At 36.8% G+C, this 16,505-nt stretch overlaps 1 protein-coding gene across 1 annotated transcript; it reads right to left on the reverse strand.

Annotated features, from left to right (window-relative positions):
- Positions 1-7,798: 7,798 nt before the first annotated feature.
- Positions 7,799-12,230, reverse strand: LOC113348501 (ornithine carbamoyltransferase, chloroplastic-like). The gene is made up of 5 exons (XM_026592302.1): positions 11,866-12,230; positions 9,609-9,943; positions 8,823-8,954; positions 8,421-8,696; positions 7,799-8,314 (listed from the first exon to the last, which is right to left on the reverse strand). Exons 1-5 carry the CDS (start codon positions 12,056-12,058, stop codon positions 8,132-8,134), a joined length of 1,119 nt encoding a protein of 372 aa, XP_026448087.1. The 5' UTR covers positions 12,059-12,230; the 3' UTR covers positions 7,799-8,131.
- Between the last annotated feature and the right edge of the window lie 4,275 nt (positions 12,231-16,505).

The raw sequence follows: 16,505 nt of genomic DNA on the forward strand, positions 1-16,505 counted from the left end.
ACTGGTAGATTCTTTAGATGATTTTGAGGAAACCATTCTCTTAGATCAGATATGTGATCAATCTTTAGAAGAAGCTCTTGAGTATTTTAAAGATTCTATGGACCCAGAAATTCAGGCAATAGTTAGAGGTTTGTCTGTGAACCCTAAGTTCGGGGGTAGTGATGGTTCTTGTGATTGTATCGTATCCCTAATTAGAGTCCCTAACTTGGGACTCGATCCTTGTACATCTGAGATATTACTTGAGTCTTTTCAGACTCCGTAACCCGATCTTCCTGATACTATCCAAGAGGTAACCCAGGTATTAGAGACCCGTTTTTCGGATGAATCTATTTATCGAGACACACATATGAAGTTCAATTACGCGCCGCAGATAAACCCAGTTTTCTTGACAGAAACCTTAGATGAGGACGTGCTCCTTCTTTTCATTTTTATGAATTAGTGCAGTTGTCTCATACTGGTGTCAGCTCTATTTGGTCTTATGGACCCACAATTGTTTCGACTATTGATATATGACTTTGGAAGGTGACAATCCTTTTTGAGGTATTTGATGTCTAGCTACAGACTTTAAATTTTGCATTTCCTGGGAGGTACTCATGCTTACGGTAATATCCTTCCTTATTTCTTTTTCCATCCATCAAGTGGTAACAGTTTCTTATTGTTCATGCTTTTAATTTCATCTTTAGAACATTGAGGACAATGTTAGATTTAAGTTTGGGGGTGGGGAAGAAACTTTTTGTTAGCTCTTAGCTGCAACAAATAAACTCCAGAGCCTAGAAATTTATGATTATTAAGGTTGGCACTAACCAATCTAATGGATGGGAACATCTTGGTTGTAGGAGTTGAGGAACCAATCTGATTAGAAGGAAACATCTAAAGAGTCTATTCATAAAAGCACAGAGCTCAGGTGTTAGAATTAAAAAAACATGGTAGTTTCGTCATATCTCATTGAATCCTAATCCTTCTGTTTTTATTTTTTTAAGTGATTTGGTGGGGCACACGATTCAAGCTGTTACCTTTGCTACGGTGGAATAGAGTGATTGAGATACCAAAAAAATGAAAAAAAAAATGAAAAAAAATGAAAAAAAAAAAACAAAAAAAAATGAGACCAGACCATTAGACCAACCGGAATAAATTCAATAAAGTCGACCACTGGTGCCCTTGTATATACCAGTTGTGTTGACCTATAGTTAGGTTTATCGACCACTGGTCCCCTTGTATATTCCAATTGTGTTGATATTAGTCAGACCGGTATCTCAGTCCATTAGGATAGGTTCACCTTGGCAGAGGCCTTCAGACAGATATGGGAAACACCGTTCACTTTTAACCATCTCTTTATCCATATTCTTAATCTTTCCATGTGATTGGTTGACTCCGGTTATGATGTACAGAAACTATCTGAGTAGAGCTCTTTCACTTATATATGAATTTTAGTATGTTGAGTGCAAACTCATGTACAACAATTGGAATTTCGCATCAGGGTACTTCCTCCTATAGTCAATGATTGTATCCCAACCAAGGATATTCTTTAGTGCCTTCCAAGGTTCTGCGTAGATAGCTAGGGTCTGTAGTAAAGGTTTTGTGGGTACACCTCTGGTAAACCCTCCGGAGACAACACTCCGCCGCTAGGGCCACCTAGCGGTTTAACGGCTTGTTGCACGTGCTAAGTGTAGTCATTTTATTTTTCTAGATTAGATTTGCTCGAGGACTAGCAAATAATAAGTTTGGGGGTATTTGATAGACACATTTTTGTGTCTATGTTGTCCTTAATTTCATGTATTGTTGGTACTCGATTTTTGTACTTATTATGGTATTTTATGTGTTTGTAGACATTTTTGGGAAATAAACATTATTGGAAAATCGGCTCGAAAAGTTGTCTAAAGCACCCGGAGGACACATGTTATTCGGACTCGCACTGTTAGATAAGGGGCACTCAATTACTAAGGGGCACCTCAACGAATAAGGGGCACCTTCCTTACTATTCACACCCCATAAGGAAAGTGCTAAAGGCACACCCGTACAGGATTAGGGGGAGGTCATCTTCTCCATTTGAATTTGGAATTTGGCGGGAAAAGCTATTATCAAAACACCAAAATTAGGGTTCGTGATTTGAAGGCGTTTTAGGGAGATTCAATGGCTGAAATCAAATGGGTTTGTTGCTAGGGACTAAACAGGGCTGGTAAGGTCCTTGGAATCGATTAGATTTGGCCGAAGAATCGTGTGGAAGCAAAACACGGGTGAGGGAAAACTTTGGTATTATTACTTTCACGAGGGTTGATATTCTCTTTCCCGAGTTATTCTATGGTTGGCACGAGCCTGGAGTGTGTATGGATCATTTTATTTTCAATATTCAGCGTGTTGAATGGAGTTAGGAAGCTGCAGACGCGTGAGAAGGAAAATCATGGAAGAAAATATTCCGAGAATATTTTTCTTCACTCTCCAGTAATGGGAGATTTCGTGGAGTAATGAGGAGTTATCCTTGGCTCTGTTGATTATAAATACAACTCTGGGGTAGCGCAGAAGGGATATAGAGAGTTTGGGAGAGTTACACAGCATCACAAAGCCGAAAAATCGAGTTGCAGAGAACACCATTTCTGCTGCTGCAGAACTGATGAACACGAAGACAGTCGTTTATCAACAGTGATAACGACATAGAGGCGGGGGTCATAGAAGCTGAACAGCGACAGTTGGCTTTTATCGTTTTATGTAACAGTGTTTTGCAACAATTAAAAACGTTGCAAACACCCGATTTTTTATAGTTTTTCTCCAATTCATCATTTGTAAACACTTTGAGCAATGAAATCAACTTTTGAGCGCGTTTCCACAATGATGAGTTAAACCCAATCCTTGGGGCGACGGAGGATGCTACCTTTCCAATGAAAAAGTGGTAATTCTTAATTATTTAATTTGTGCAATTTTTAATTTATGATTATTTGCCTATATTGAAAATAGATTTTAAGGTTTTTGTTAGACAATTGTATTTTTCTTTTGATGGAACATGCTTAGCCTAGGGTTTTGATGTCTCATGCTTTGGATTAACATTTGTTGTTTCTAAAAATCTACTTTTGCAATAGTTGAGAATCAATTTGAACGTGTGAAATTGCATGATTATAATTAGTATCACTTTGGAATTGGTAAATAGCGGAATCCTAGCCCCGATCTCTCCATAATTCTCACAACACTTTTTATTCGAGTTTGTTATATTTTTTTTATTTATAAAAATTAAGTCTAAAAAAATCTTCCTTCACAGGTCTCAACGAACCTTTTTACTACAACAACTTTGAAACCCCATCAATACCCGTTTGCATACTGAAAATCCATTTGCATACTTGCTTGTCTTCGGTATTCGATAAAAAACTTGTTTTGCCCACAACTTCTTCGTCCAAACTCGGAATGACCTCATTCTTTTTTCATTATTTTCCCATTTCAATTATCTTCAAGATGGTGATAAGAAATTCTGAATTTGAATGTTTTAAGCTTGGTATTTGTCCCGTCTCTTGATTTTTAGCGATTTGCTCCTTTTCATCGCACTTCTTTCACTTCTCTTGGACTTGGGCACTTGGATACTTGGAATACTTATCTTCTTAGATATTTTCAGAACTTTGTAGCTCCTTTTTGGATAATTCACCTAACAGAGGCAAATAAGAGAAAACAAGAGTAATAATACGAAAATATGCAAGAATAATAGCTAAAACAAATGTGGAATGAACACTAAAATCATATGAATTATGCACTTATAAAAAATGCATGTGCAAGTATTGGTTCTGAGAGGATAATGATCGGGTTGATATTGTTGATCCCCGGTCATCATGTTATTGTAACAATGGAGAATTTGTATTTGATGAGATACTTATAAATTAGTTGGCCAAGACTTACATGAGATACTTTCAGAAAACCTCTATGCTAAGCTGGTACTGTCATGGATTTTTAGGGAAAGAAACTAGAGAACATCTAGCTCACCTGAACAACTTACACTCTCCTGATATCATTTTTTGGCTGAAACAAAGATAAATGACGAAAGAATTTTAAGTCTTACTAATATGCTAAGGATGCCGAATAGATCTTATGTTCCCTCTATTGGCCAAGCGGGTGGTATAATCCTTCTCTGGAAGGATGGTTTCCACTTAGACATTGTTAATTCTTCTCATAATATGTTTCATGTTATTGTCCAAAATGATCTTAGAAAAGGAGAATGGTTCTTTTCCTGTGTTTATGGCACGCCTTATAAAATGATCAACCTAGTTAATGGGGGTACATTAAAATCCTAAGTTCAGTTGTCCATATACCATGGGTGCTTATAGGTGACCTTAACATCACAATGACTAGTTCGGAGAGAAAATGTAATTCAGAGCCTACTTCCCTTGAGATCTTAGATTTAATCAGAGAATCTGATCTTCATGATATGGGATTTAGTGGAAATCCTTTCACCTGGACTAGTAATAGTCATGGTACAGGGAAGATTAAATCTAGGCTTGATATATCTCTTACCAATAGTGAATGGACCCTTGTTTACCCTAATGCTAAACTAGTTCATCTCCCTCAAAAAGGCTCAGACCATACACCTATTCTTTTACCCATGAGTAATAATGTTAGTTCTTTTTGGCAGAAACTGGAAATTCTTTGAACACTAACTTCATAAGGATTTTTGTAAAAATGAAATAGTAAATGCTTGGAAGACTAACTTGGCAGGTTCTGCAGCTTTTTTATTATCAGATAAACAGTTTAATACTAGACATGTGTTATCAATTTGGAGTAAGAACACTTTTGGTCACATTCCAGCAAGAATCACTAGTCTACAACAAAACTTAACTCAGCTTCAAGCAACAAATTAATTATCTGAACGAGATCCAAATTAGCTCTAATAGGAAAAAAGCGAGGGATCACTTCTACAAAGACTTGGATAGAAACTCTAAATATTTCCATATTAGAGTCAATAAAAGAAGAGTCAGAAATCGTATTGATTCTCTACAAGCTCCGGATGGTACATGGTGTCAAGGTAGGACATCTATTGAAGATCTGTTGGTTTCCCACTTCAAAAAGATTAGTACGTTTTCAAGTCCTTCTGATAGCTATCACTTTCTTCAGCATTCAATAACAGTGTCTCAGATCAAGACAAAGACGAGTTGGTTAAGGTTCCTTCTGACCAAGAAATACATCAGGCTTTAATGACTATGGCTCCTTGGACATCCCCGGGGTCGGATGGTTTTCCTCCTGGGTTTTATCAGACTCAGTGGGTTGCAATCAGAGAATATTGTGCAACACAGTAAAGGAATTCTTTCATTTTGGTTATCTGCTCAAGCAAATCAATAACACAAGGGTTTTTTTTATTCCTAAGACAACTACATCTTACAAACTAGAAGACTATCGCCCAATTGCTCTTTGCAATACAATTTATAAACAGATTTCTAAGATCATTGCTCTTCGATTTAAAAAAACACTTTACAAGCATCATCTCTCTTATGCAGTCAGCGTATGTACCTGGAAGACAAATCTCAGAAAATATTTGTATGGTCCAAGAATTATTAAAGGCTATGAAGAGAAAGAGTGGTAGAACTGGGCATCTTGCACTCAAAATGGACATGTCTAGAGCCTTTGATTGTCTAGAGTGGGTTTTCCTGATTGAGGTCTTAAGAAAATTCGGTTTCTGCGAAAAAAATTCGTCTTATAATGCAATGTATCAGCACAACTCAAATAGAAATCATGATTAACGGTTTTCATCTCAAATATTCAAACCTTCAATAGTTATTAGACAAGGGGATCATCTCTTCCTACCTATTCATCCTTTCCATAAAAGCTTTTTCTAGGCAGCTTAATTTATATGAAAATGTGAACCAATTAACAGGTATGAAAATCTCAAGATCGGCTCCAAGAATCAATCATCTATTATTTGCTGACGACTGTCTTCTTTTTTGTAAAGCAATTCTTACTCAAATTCATAAGCTGCTTAATGTTATTGAGGAGTTTAGTGCTTGTTCTAGACAACTCAAAAATCTGCAGTTTACTTCAGTAAGAATACGAGTCCTTCAAGCTGTCATATATTCAGTGGCATCTTACAGGTTCGTCAACTTGATATCTCTCAAAAAAAATTTTGCAACTCCTATAGATAAGATGGAATCTCAACTTTCAAGATGGTCAGCTACTAATATCTTTGAAGCTGGTAGATCGGTTATGATACGTAATGTCACAAACGCAATACCAGTTCATCACATGATCAACTTCAAACTGCCAGAAAGCACTATATGCAAGATGAATTCAACTCAGCAAAATTTCTGGTGTGACAAGAAGACGAATAGAGGCAAGCACTTTATAGCATGGAGAAATGATAATAAACTAAATGAGGAAGGTGGACTAGGTTTTAGAGATTTAGAAGTTTTTAACAGGGATTTACTTGCCAAATCTGCCTGGAAGTTATGCACCGATGATACATCCATTTGTGCTAGATCACTCAAAGCTAAATACTTCCATGATGGTAAAGCGGTTAACATTCAAGAAAATGCAAATTCTACATGGTCTTGGAGGAGCATTTCATCTGAACTTCAGTTCATCAAAAAGTACAGTTGTTGGTGTCTTGGAAATGGCCAAAAAATAGAATCTGGGACTACAGATGGATAGCAGATTTACCTACACCTCCACTGCCTAAGGATGGTGCATCTAATGCTCAAGATTTCATTCATGTTTACCAGTTCTTTGAACCAAACTCTAGAGGTTGGAATTCTTGCCTTATCTTCTCCTTATTCGACTTGACTACAGTAAGGTTAATTCTTAATGTTTCTATACACCATAACATAAACTTGTCCGGACCTTTGAGAAGAATGGGAAATTTACGGTTAAATCTGCATATAAGAGAATGATGGAAGAGAAGAATACAAACAATTCTGTGGGGCAAAGACTGAAGAGTATCTTTAAGAGACTATGGAAACTCCCTCTTCTTCCACGTATAAATCAATTTGCCCGGGAATGTGTCAAGGATATTTTTCCTACCATAGATAAGCTGCTTCATTTTATTCACGCAGAAGAATCGCTATGTCGTTTCTGTGAACAGGTTTCAAAAATCCCGACTCATTGTATCTTACATTGTCCTTTGTCCGAGTCGGTATGGTTTGCTACTCTTCGTTTTCATACTGGAAGCAGCAACAGTAACATTGCAGTCTGGTTGTGTGAGTGGTTTGATAAACTCATGGCTCACCAAATTATGCAGGAAGAACTATATGGAATAGTAATAGTTGCTTGGTGCCTGTGGAATGCGAGATGTGACAAGTTGTTCAAAGGCAATGATTCTTCGTTGGGAATAATTATTAGAAGATGTCAAAAAGAACTAACGGATTTTACAGCCAAAGCTGCTGCACCTGCAATAGTCTCTAATCTCCACTAGTTCCCTCCCTCAAGAGGAACATTTAAAATTAATTCAAATAGATCTTATGTTGAACATAATAATATTTGTGGCATTGGACTAATCCTTCGTGATTTTGCAGGTTCCCATGATTTTGCAGGTTCCCATCTTGGATCGAAATGCATATATCTAACCATTCCAACGAGTCTGAAGCAAAGCACGCTGAATGCGGAGGGCTATGGGAAGCAGCACAATGGGCTAGAAAAAAGAACTTGCAGAAGGTGGAGTTTGGGCTGGACTCAAAGATCGTAGAGATGCGTTGCATAAGGATGTCTTCAATATAGACAGGAGAATTCACAATTTGATTTTACTAGATATCAAAGAACTTTTTAAACTTTTCCCCTCTTGGCAATGTAATCATGTGCCTAAAGAGCAAAATAAAATAGCTGATATTCTATCTAAACTAGCTCGAACCGAAAGAGTGTGGTTATTGGATCCTCCTATTAATATTCAAATTGTGATTCCATGAGTAACAAACATTAAACAAATACTTTCCAAGTACAAACACGAGGTAACAGTCTTTAACCACATGAAGGAGATAAGAAGAAACAATGGTGTACCCACTACTAGTTTTTCATTCCTAATGTAGACGACGGATATCGAGAAAGGATAGTGTTTTTCGCTCTAAGCATCATATAAGACTTAGTCTACCATCAGAAATTGGCTGCCCTACAGAAAAAAACACTACTACCACTAGGACTAGTAATACCAACTGAGCTATTATTTACCCTCACTTCCTAACAGTTACAAACCAAATTGATGAAGCATTATAGCATTCTGTGCATGCATACGGTTTTCAGCTTGTGGAAAGACGATGGAGTTGGGAGCTTCAATGACTCCATTTGTGACCTCGACACCTCTTTCTGCTGGTAGGCAGTGCATAAAATACGCTTCTGGTCCTGCTAGTGTCATTAGCTCTTCATTTACCTGCAATAGAGTTTTAAAGAAGACATGCGGGGAGTAATTCATAGTTAGTACACATAATCACATGATTCAACCATTCAGTGTGACAGTCAAAATTATAAAAGTATACCTGAAATCCTTCAAAAACTTTACGGCGGTATTCAGCCTCCCCTTTTTGACCCATACTTGCCCAAACGTCAGAGTACACAACATTTGCCCCTTTAACAGCTTCTTTGGGATCATTGGTTATCTCGATTTTGCTTATTCCAGCATCCCGTGCCTTCTCAACAGTCTTTTCATCAGGTTCAAATCCTTTAGGACATGCACAAACGAAATGAAAAGGAACCACTGATGCCAATAAGAGCCACGAATGCACAATGTTGTTTCCATCTCCTACATAAACGACCTGTGGTTCACATTGACAAAAGAGCAATATCAGCATAGTCTAAAATAAAAAGGAATATTTAAAATAAGGAGAATTCATTTTGCTTTCCGAAGGTGTTATTCAACAACAAGAGAGGAATTAAATTACCTTTGTTCCTTCAAGCTGACCAACATGTTCAATTATAGTGAGTGCGTCGGCCATAATTTGAACAGGATGATTGTAATCAGTCAGGCCATTGATGACCGGTACAGAAGCGTATTTTGCCAAATCAAGAATGTCCTGCATTGTTAAAAAAGTTGTGGTTAGTAGAACAAGAAACATAGGTACATCAAGAAAAGCACAAACAATGACCACAATAGCTGATATAAAAAAAAATCTCCTAAGCGTTGGAGTCATGTCCTATTTCAACTTGCTCAGTGGCAGTGGCGAAGCCATGATTCTTGGTAGGGGAGGGTAAACTTAAAGGGGTTTTAAGCAGGGGGGAAAAAAGCCTTGACTAGGTTTCCTCATGCAACTTATCCAAATTTTGTCAGCTTGAATGCAAATTTAACAATGGCTAGTAAAGATACGTGACTGCCAGCAATAATTGCTACTGCTAGTTCAAATCAAGTAATCTTGAGTCAAAATTTTACACAGACTGAATTTAAACTGAACGAAGATTAAATTTACACCAAGTCATGCCCGAGTTTAAAAATATATAGTTCGAATAACTGGCTTGAACAGCCAAGATCTCCTGAACTTATGCTCAACTACTTGATTTTTTGTTCAATCAAGCTCAACTACTTGAAGATAATAAAGTTACGACTTCTGGATATCCAATTTGTAAAGATGGCATAGTATGCAGGATCTAGAAACAGCAAGTCAACCCCAACAGATCCCATTAACAGTAAACGTAACAACTACTAGAACGATAAGCAAAACTCACTGTCATACCTGATGAGCAAATAAACGAGCCATAATGATATCATTATAGCCAGAAAGCACGCGAGCAACATCACGTGTTTCCTCCCTTTTACCCATTTGAATATCATCCGGTCCTAAATATATAGCATGTCCACCTAACAAGAAGAACCCTGTCTCGAAAGAAACTCGAGTTCTCATTGACGGCTTTGCAAAGATCATTGCCATCGTCTTCCCTTTAAAAGGTTGGAATGATCTGTCTCCTGATTTAAGTAGCGCCTTGACCTCAGATGCACGATCCAGGATCTTAAAGATAGTGTCTTTATCAAAATCACTGATGTGAATAAAGTCTTTAAGCCCCAGTTTTGCTGAAAACTCATCAAAGTTACAAATTCAGCCCAGTATATTGCAGTATTTGTGGGTTGTTTCATGAACTCAGAGTCAGAACTATAAGTTAAAGGTACCCTTTGTTTTTGCTGGCAAAAGAAGATTAATTAAATAAACAGCGTATTTCTGGTATCCATTTTGCAAATAAAAAAGAAGAAAGGTTTAAAGCACAATAGCCCAAGTATTACGGGAACTTATTCACACGAGTAACTGGTTATTCATTCTAACAAAAACTTCATAGTAGAAGTATCCACTAATGTAATATGTATGCCTTCACTACATGCGAATTTACTACTAATTATGAACTCTGGGTATGTATGAACCACTAATAGATGTTGCAAGTATTACTGTATAAGGTCACTAGCAAACTTATTATTCATCAGCAAGATTAATATCTCCGCGTAATCTCTAGGATCAATTGCGTCAGTTTCTTCCTAGTAATCCTAATTCACTCTTCGGAAGAGTGTTGATTATGATCCTAAGCCTGAAATTGGTGACATTCTTAACACACTCCAACAGTTATAATATCTGATTATCAATCTATCATGCTAATTCACTCTTCTGAAGAGTATTTCCTAAGTCTGAAATTGGTGATATTCTCAACACAATCAAACAAATACAATATTTGATTATCGATCTATCATGCAAAACAAAAAGCGAAATATTTGTTCTTCAATGGTATGGCAGCAGTTGTTTTCAAGATTTTAGCCATACTTGTCTACTCAGTTTCAGAGTCAGCCAAAGACTTTGATTAGCATACTTTCATAAGAGAGAACCTAAACTATAACAAAACATTCAGGTTTCACTTCTTCCGAAACTATGAAAATCAATGTACATAAAGAGGTTATGTTGAAGTTAGAGAAAAAGTCATCAGTATTTCAATTCAAGTCGTACATTACATTATCCAAAAATATCTATTCATCAGTTAAATAACACAACAGAGAGCGGGATAGTTCATCTGAAACCTTATTTGCTTATACATGTCGATTTTGAGAGTTTGTACCAACTACTAATCAATGCTATAAGATCATCATTAGACCACTTACTAATGAAATATCCTCCAACACATCCATTTTATTAAAAGGGCGAAACTCAAAAGTAATTACATTTCTTTAACCTATATCTACTGAAACACTACTCATCTGCAAAGGACTCTGGTGCAGAGTAGGCACATGTCGTGGGTGGATCCTAAGTCTGAAATGTGATATTCTTAACACAACCTAGAAGTGTTATTATTTTCCCTCCTTCATATCTTTTCTAGTCGTTCATGTTTATGTTAGAATTTCATTAATAGACAGCTAATTAACGTAAATTTGCAACTTGGGGGTGGGCTGATGTTGAACCAATTGAGTATTACAACATTTTTCTATTTTTAAACAAGGACCATCGTGCGTCTAGCGAACTTGAGACTTGAGAGACTTGAGAGTCTCTCAATAGTCCTATTAGGACTTCAGATTGATTAACTCAGTATAAATTCTTCAACTATTTATGTTAACCTCTTATTTATATGTAAACAATTCTACATGTTGGGGCTAAAGTTTCAGCTGAAGAGGAGGAGCTTTACAAAAGCCTAAACCATAATAAAGAACCAAAGTTCCACTTCTTTCCAGTTACATTGTACTAAATGAGGTTCAGTGCAATCAATCAGTAGAAAGAGTCATTAATATTTCAAAATATGATTCACCCATTAAGAAATCCAAAGGTTTCTATTCTACCAGACAAACGAAACAATAAAGAAAATGAAACCCTATTAAAAATAAAAGCCCAACTCGAACTCGATAAAAAGACCCCATTTTCCCATCGCTTACGAACAGGGCTAAAACCCTAACCTAAATCTAAACATGGTCAATTTTTTAAGCAAAAAAAAAAAAAAAGAGTTATGAGTTGAAATGAAAAATCTAACCTTTTCCATTAACAGAAGATGAAACGGAAGCAGAAGCAGATGCCTGGCACGAAATCCGGTTAGATTTCAACAAACTTGATGGAAAACAAACAGATTGTAGTAGTTTCTGAGCTGGAAAAGATGAAGAAAATGATGAGAGAGATGAAGTATCAGATTGAATGAGAGGGGAAGTGCAACAGATGGATGATGCCATCGTTATTTGATTGGTTTGGAACTTTTGAGGAAGCAAAGACCTTTTTTCAGAGGAGGAGTTCAGAATTTGGTGATGTGCCGTCAATTCTAATTTTATAATTTCTTTCCCTCGAACGGAGCCACTCTTTCCCTCGACAAATCCAGCAACTAGTAGTAGCCTAGCCGTTGATTTTCACATAGGTATTCCTGAATTAGTGACATACCACCGGGTACTAAGTTCATTTATGTTGTTACGTAAGCATGACATTAGTTAGTGGATGGCCCACCATTAAAAGTTGAGAACAATCTATCTATCTAAGGATACAATGGATTAGTATTTACGCCACCTTCACTCTACATAAAAGATGAGACTAATCATGTTTATCTATAAGATAAACATTATATCCAAGTTGGCCATATACTGCCAAGTGAGCTCACAGGTGTTAGCCACATATACATTTCATTAGCCGATTTTATGTTTGGTGGAGGCTATAAATAGCCATGATTCCCTTTGGTTGTACTCAGACTAAACAGAAAAAGTAATAATAAAACATTCTTTTCTTTCCAGTTCTATTTGTGTCTTGGGTTCTCGTATGTATGTATTATGTACACTTTTGTATACTGTACTAGAAGTGGTAGTATTCGTATTTAAAACAATTAGTAGCCGTCTGATACTTGGTAGCTCCCTGGTAATACGATCATAACACGTTATCAGCACGAATTGCTCTATGGTGATCGATATGGAGAATGGCGATGTGGAAAAGGATAATTCTCTTCAACTCTTGCAAATTTAATTTAACTATTGTTGATTAGTTTTATGTATAAATTTTTGTAATGTCTAACTTTGTTTCCTATTTTGATTAGGACTTGTTAAAGAGAAAGTTAGGTGTCTTACTGTGTCTTGTATGTGCTATTTGGAGCACAGACAATTATGGTACATGAAGAGATATCCAAAATAGGTATGTATTAGCAACGACTCATATTTGTGATGTTCTTCGGTTTCCGAATTTTGCCAAATATTTGAGTTTTGTAGCGTTTTGATATTTTCCGCTTTAGCCAACCAGCGGAAGGTTTCTCCGCGTCCTTTTGGATACCGTAGAGAGTAAAAATACCTTTGTTGGTACACCAGTGTTTTTGGTGTTAATGGTTTTTATACCGGCAGCGCGAGGAATTGTTGCATCCTGGAGGATAGCAAATTTTTAGTATTCCTTTGCTATGATAATCTCCGTAATTCAAAGTCCTTCCACCTAAGGTTGGAATGCGATGAAAAATGGACACTAGGTTAACACGATTAGCCAGTCTCTATCAACGGTCCTTGAAATGGCCTACAATTGATATCGAGACAGTTTGTTTTGTGAAATAAAGAATGTGTTCATATTTCAACTTTGGTAAATTAATATTTTGTCTCTGTAACTGACGAAATTGGAGATTTGTCGGTATTATGTTAGAACCGTTTCATCATTGGTTTTTGTGGTACATAGTTCGGCTTAAATTCTGGAGAAGATATATGCACCGTATAAAATGTTGTGGTGAGAAATAAGGAGAGCTGCATATTTTGCGCCCTTATGTGTTCCCGCTAGCTTTACGGCGTGCATTATATGCATCGACGAGCTTTAAAGAGCTAGTGCTTAATTTGTACTTTTTATATGTTGTGTCAACAACAACCAATGATGCAAATGTTAACTGCGCCTCGTAGATAATAAGTGTTGCATTTTTGTAAATGATATTTAGAGTTAATATCATGTCTTCTCGTTGCCTGAGCTATTACCTAAAATCCTGAATTTGGTGAACTAAATTTGCAGCAGTACCTATGCAAATAAGTTTATCGTTGGCAAAGAAGGAAAATGCAATTGTGGTAGGCATATTTAGATATGGTAACCACAATATTTATCATGTTTGAGAATCTGGTAAACCCCTTACCACCAGAAGTGGAGAAATACGGTACGGTAGCATAATGATTGGTTTAAACAAAGCCGTCTTTGAGCATGGAAGAGCTTTGCTATCGTTGTGACAGACACAATATGTGCATATGAAATGTCGTTCATTGTTGTTGATCTCTATCAGTCGTCTTGGAAGGACTGGGATTGATATTGAGATAGTGTCTACGGTCACAAAATTCGTTTACAGTTTAATGTTAATTTTACATGGAAATGTAAATTCTTAAAATTACTCCATATGGACAGTATACGAGAGAGGAAACCTGGCCAGTTACCTCTCCTGGGTTGTGTGTTATTGTTGTTTTCTACACCTAGTTACTCCCTTGACAGGTAGAGTAATGCAAAACTGAAGGTTCTGTTGATGAGACATTCCCACCTGAGGATCAAGGGGAGATTCGTCGATGATATTGGTTAATTCTAATTGTGTCTCATCTAAATTCTCGCACCAAGAAATGCCAGAGGTGTTGGAGATTACTCTGTTGCTAGATTTAGCAAGAGTACGCGTGCTTGATTCAGCGTAAGTTAAAAGTACTTGCGAAGCATTCCATGGAATCGCAGCGATTGTTTCGTCTGAAATATGCTTAGAAGCATAGAAGAAAAACCTCTTGTATGAGGTATGCCAATATAATCAGATAACGTCCATATTCTCTTTGAGAGATGAGTTGATAACTCCTGACGAGGAGCATGTCCATGAAATTTGCGTTGATATGTCATGGAGTAGCATGTCCGCATATTGAAGTTTGGTACCAATGGATTAGAATGTCCTCATACTCTAGAGAATGATGTAAGATCGTTAACTAGCTGATTATTAACTGGTTGTCGATAATATTTAGAGTAGCTACTGAAATCACTGTGGATGCATATCCCCCTTTGCAAAGAAATTATCAACAAAGTTTATGTGATTGTCAAATATGGATCTCGGTCCATATTGAGTTGTTCTCTCACTTGTATTTGCTTTTAGGACCTCAGTCCTAGCATCCACGAACTTTAGTTCGAAATTTGATGGTTATAAGAAAGCGTAGTGAGAGAATTAAGATCGCTTGTTGTATAGTGATAACCTTGACAACGAGTTTCCGCGGACACTAACCAGGTTCATGGGAGTATGGTCCGGTAGTCATGCATGACTCGACATATCACCTGGATGGTAACTGTGTATCTATACTCATATAGATTTTAAATGAAACTCTTGTATGTCATTCGTTGATGTTGTATCATCCTAGTGATGCTAGGGGCATTTATGGTAAGTATTTTATCGTTCTTGTGCATTCGTTGAATGGTTTTTCTATTCATTCATCAAGCATTTTGAACTTATTACTCATGAACCATTGTCATGTTTATTGTTTAAAACATGCTACATTCCATTGTTGTTAATACTACAAGATTTGCAAATTTGATGAGAAAGTCTTTCCACCATTTGGGGAAGGAAAGGATGTCGCCTGAAAAACGGCGTGAAGTATTCTGGTATGCACAAGATAAACCAGGATGTATCTCATCTTGATGTTTTCAGAAATGAAAGACATGCAGAAGATTTGATATCTTCAGAAATTGCAAATCAAGTTGCTTCTTGAGAAGCTATAGTAAGTGTATCATTTAAAACACACCTTGAGCATGGATATTAGTTGACTCAAAATATTATGCTTCTCCTAAAAGGAAGAACCAGTCACAATCATTTAAAGATAGTGCTCTCAAAGGGACTATCAAAGGAATATCTGATTTCTCTGAGTATAGTTCTCCTAATAAGAGAATGTCTCTGCAAAGGTCGTGAAACCTCAAAATGAGAGGATTTCTATAAGGCATGCATGCAATAGAGAAATTTGTGGTCGTAATACAATGATTGTTGGTGACATACTCGAAGTGTCCAATGATACTTTTATAGATGATGTTGGTGTTGAACCAATCTCTATATTGGGATGTCATCAAAGATATGATTGGTTAAACTAGAAGCGAGAGGTTCAAGCAGAATAACAGGTTCTCATAAAATGCATGGTTTTTGGTACTGCAACCAGAACGCTCGATAATGTGAGCTACTCTTAGCCACAGGTGGATGTTTGTAGTTCCGACATCCGATAATGTAACCCCTAGTGGTTACAAGTGGGTGTGTGCATAGTGAGAAAAGTAAAGTCAACTAATGGCACAAAATCTTTCACAGAAACCTGAGATGGATTACAAAGAAACATATTCCCTGTTATAGATGCAACTACCTCTTTGGTACTTGTCTGGAAGTCTTTAAGGATTCGACATGCATCTAGAGGATGTGGTTATTTCGAATCTGTAAGAAGTACAGATAATTGCAGGTTTCCACCTATCTGTAGAATTACCATGTCATATGCATTTTCTCAATAAAGACTAAAGTGGTTAATCGTCTAAGTGAATGCTTATATTATCCAGGGATATGTGAACCATCTTATATGCTCATGTACTATGCATTTACTAGATTTATACAACATCTACTTTATTGGAACTTCTGAAGAGTCCTCCAAAGCACAAAAATGCTTAAAGCAAAAGTTCGAGATAAGATTCTCGGTAAAACAA

This window comes from Papaver somniferum, chromosome 2 (assembly GCF_003573695.1).
Source record: "Papaver somniferum cultivar HN1 chromosome 2, ASM357369v1, whole genome shotgun sequence".
In the NCBI taxonomy this organism is placed as follows: Eukaryota; Viridiplantae; Streptophyta; class Magnoliopsida; order Ranunculales; family Papaveraceae; genus Papaver; species Papaver somniferum.

Coding starts and splice junctions, on each gene's coding strand:
- LOC113348501 (XM_026592302.1), bottom strand. CDS start 12,058: ATGGCATCATCCATCTGTTGCACTTCCCCTCTCATTCAATCTGATACT. Junction 9,944..11,865: donor ATCTTCTGTTAATGGAAAAG/GTTAGATTTTTC, acceptor ATGAGTTTTCAG/CAAAACTGGGGCTTAAAGAC. Junction 8,315..8,420: donor AAGTTTTTGAAGGATTTCAG/GTATACTTTTAT, acceptor ACTCTATTGCAG/GTAAATGAAGAGCTAATGAC.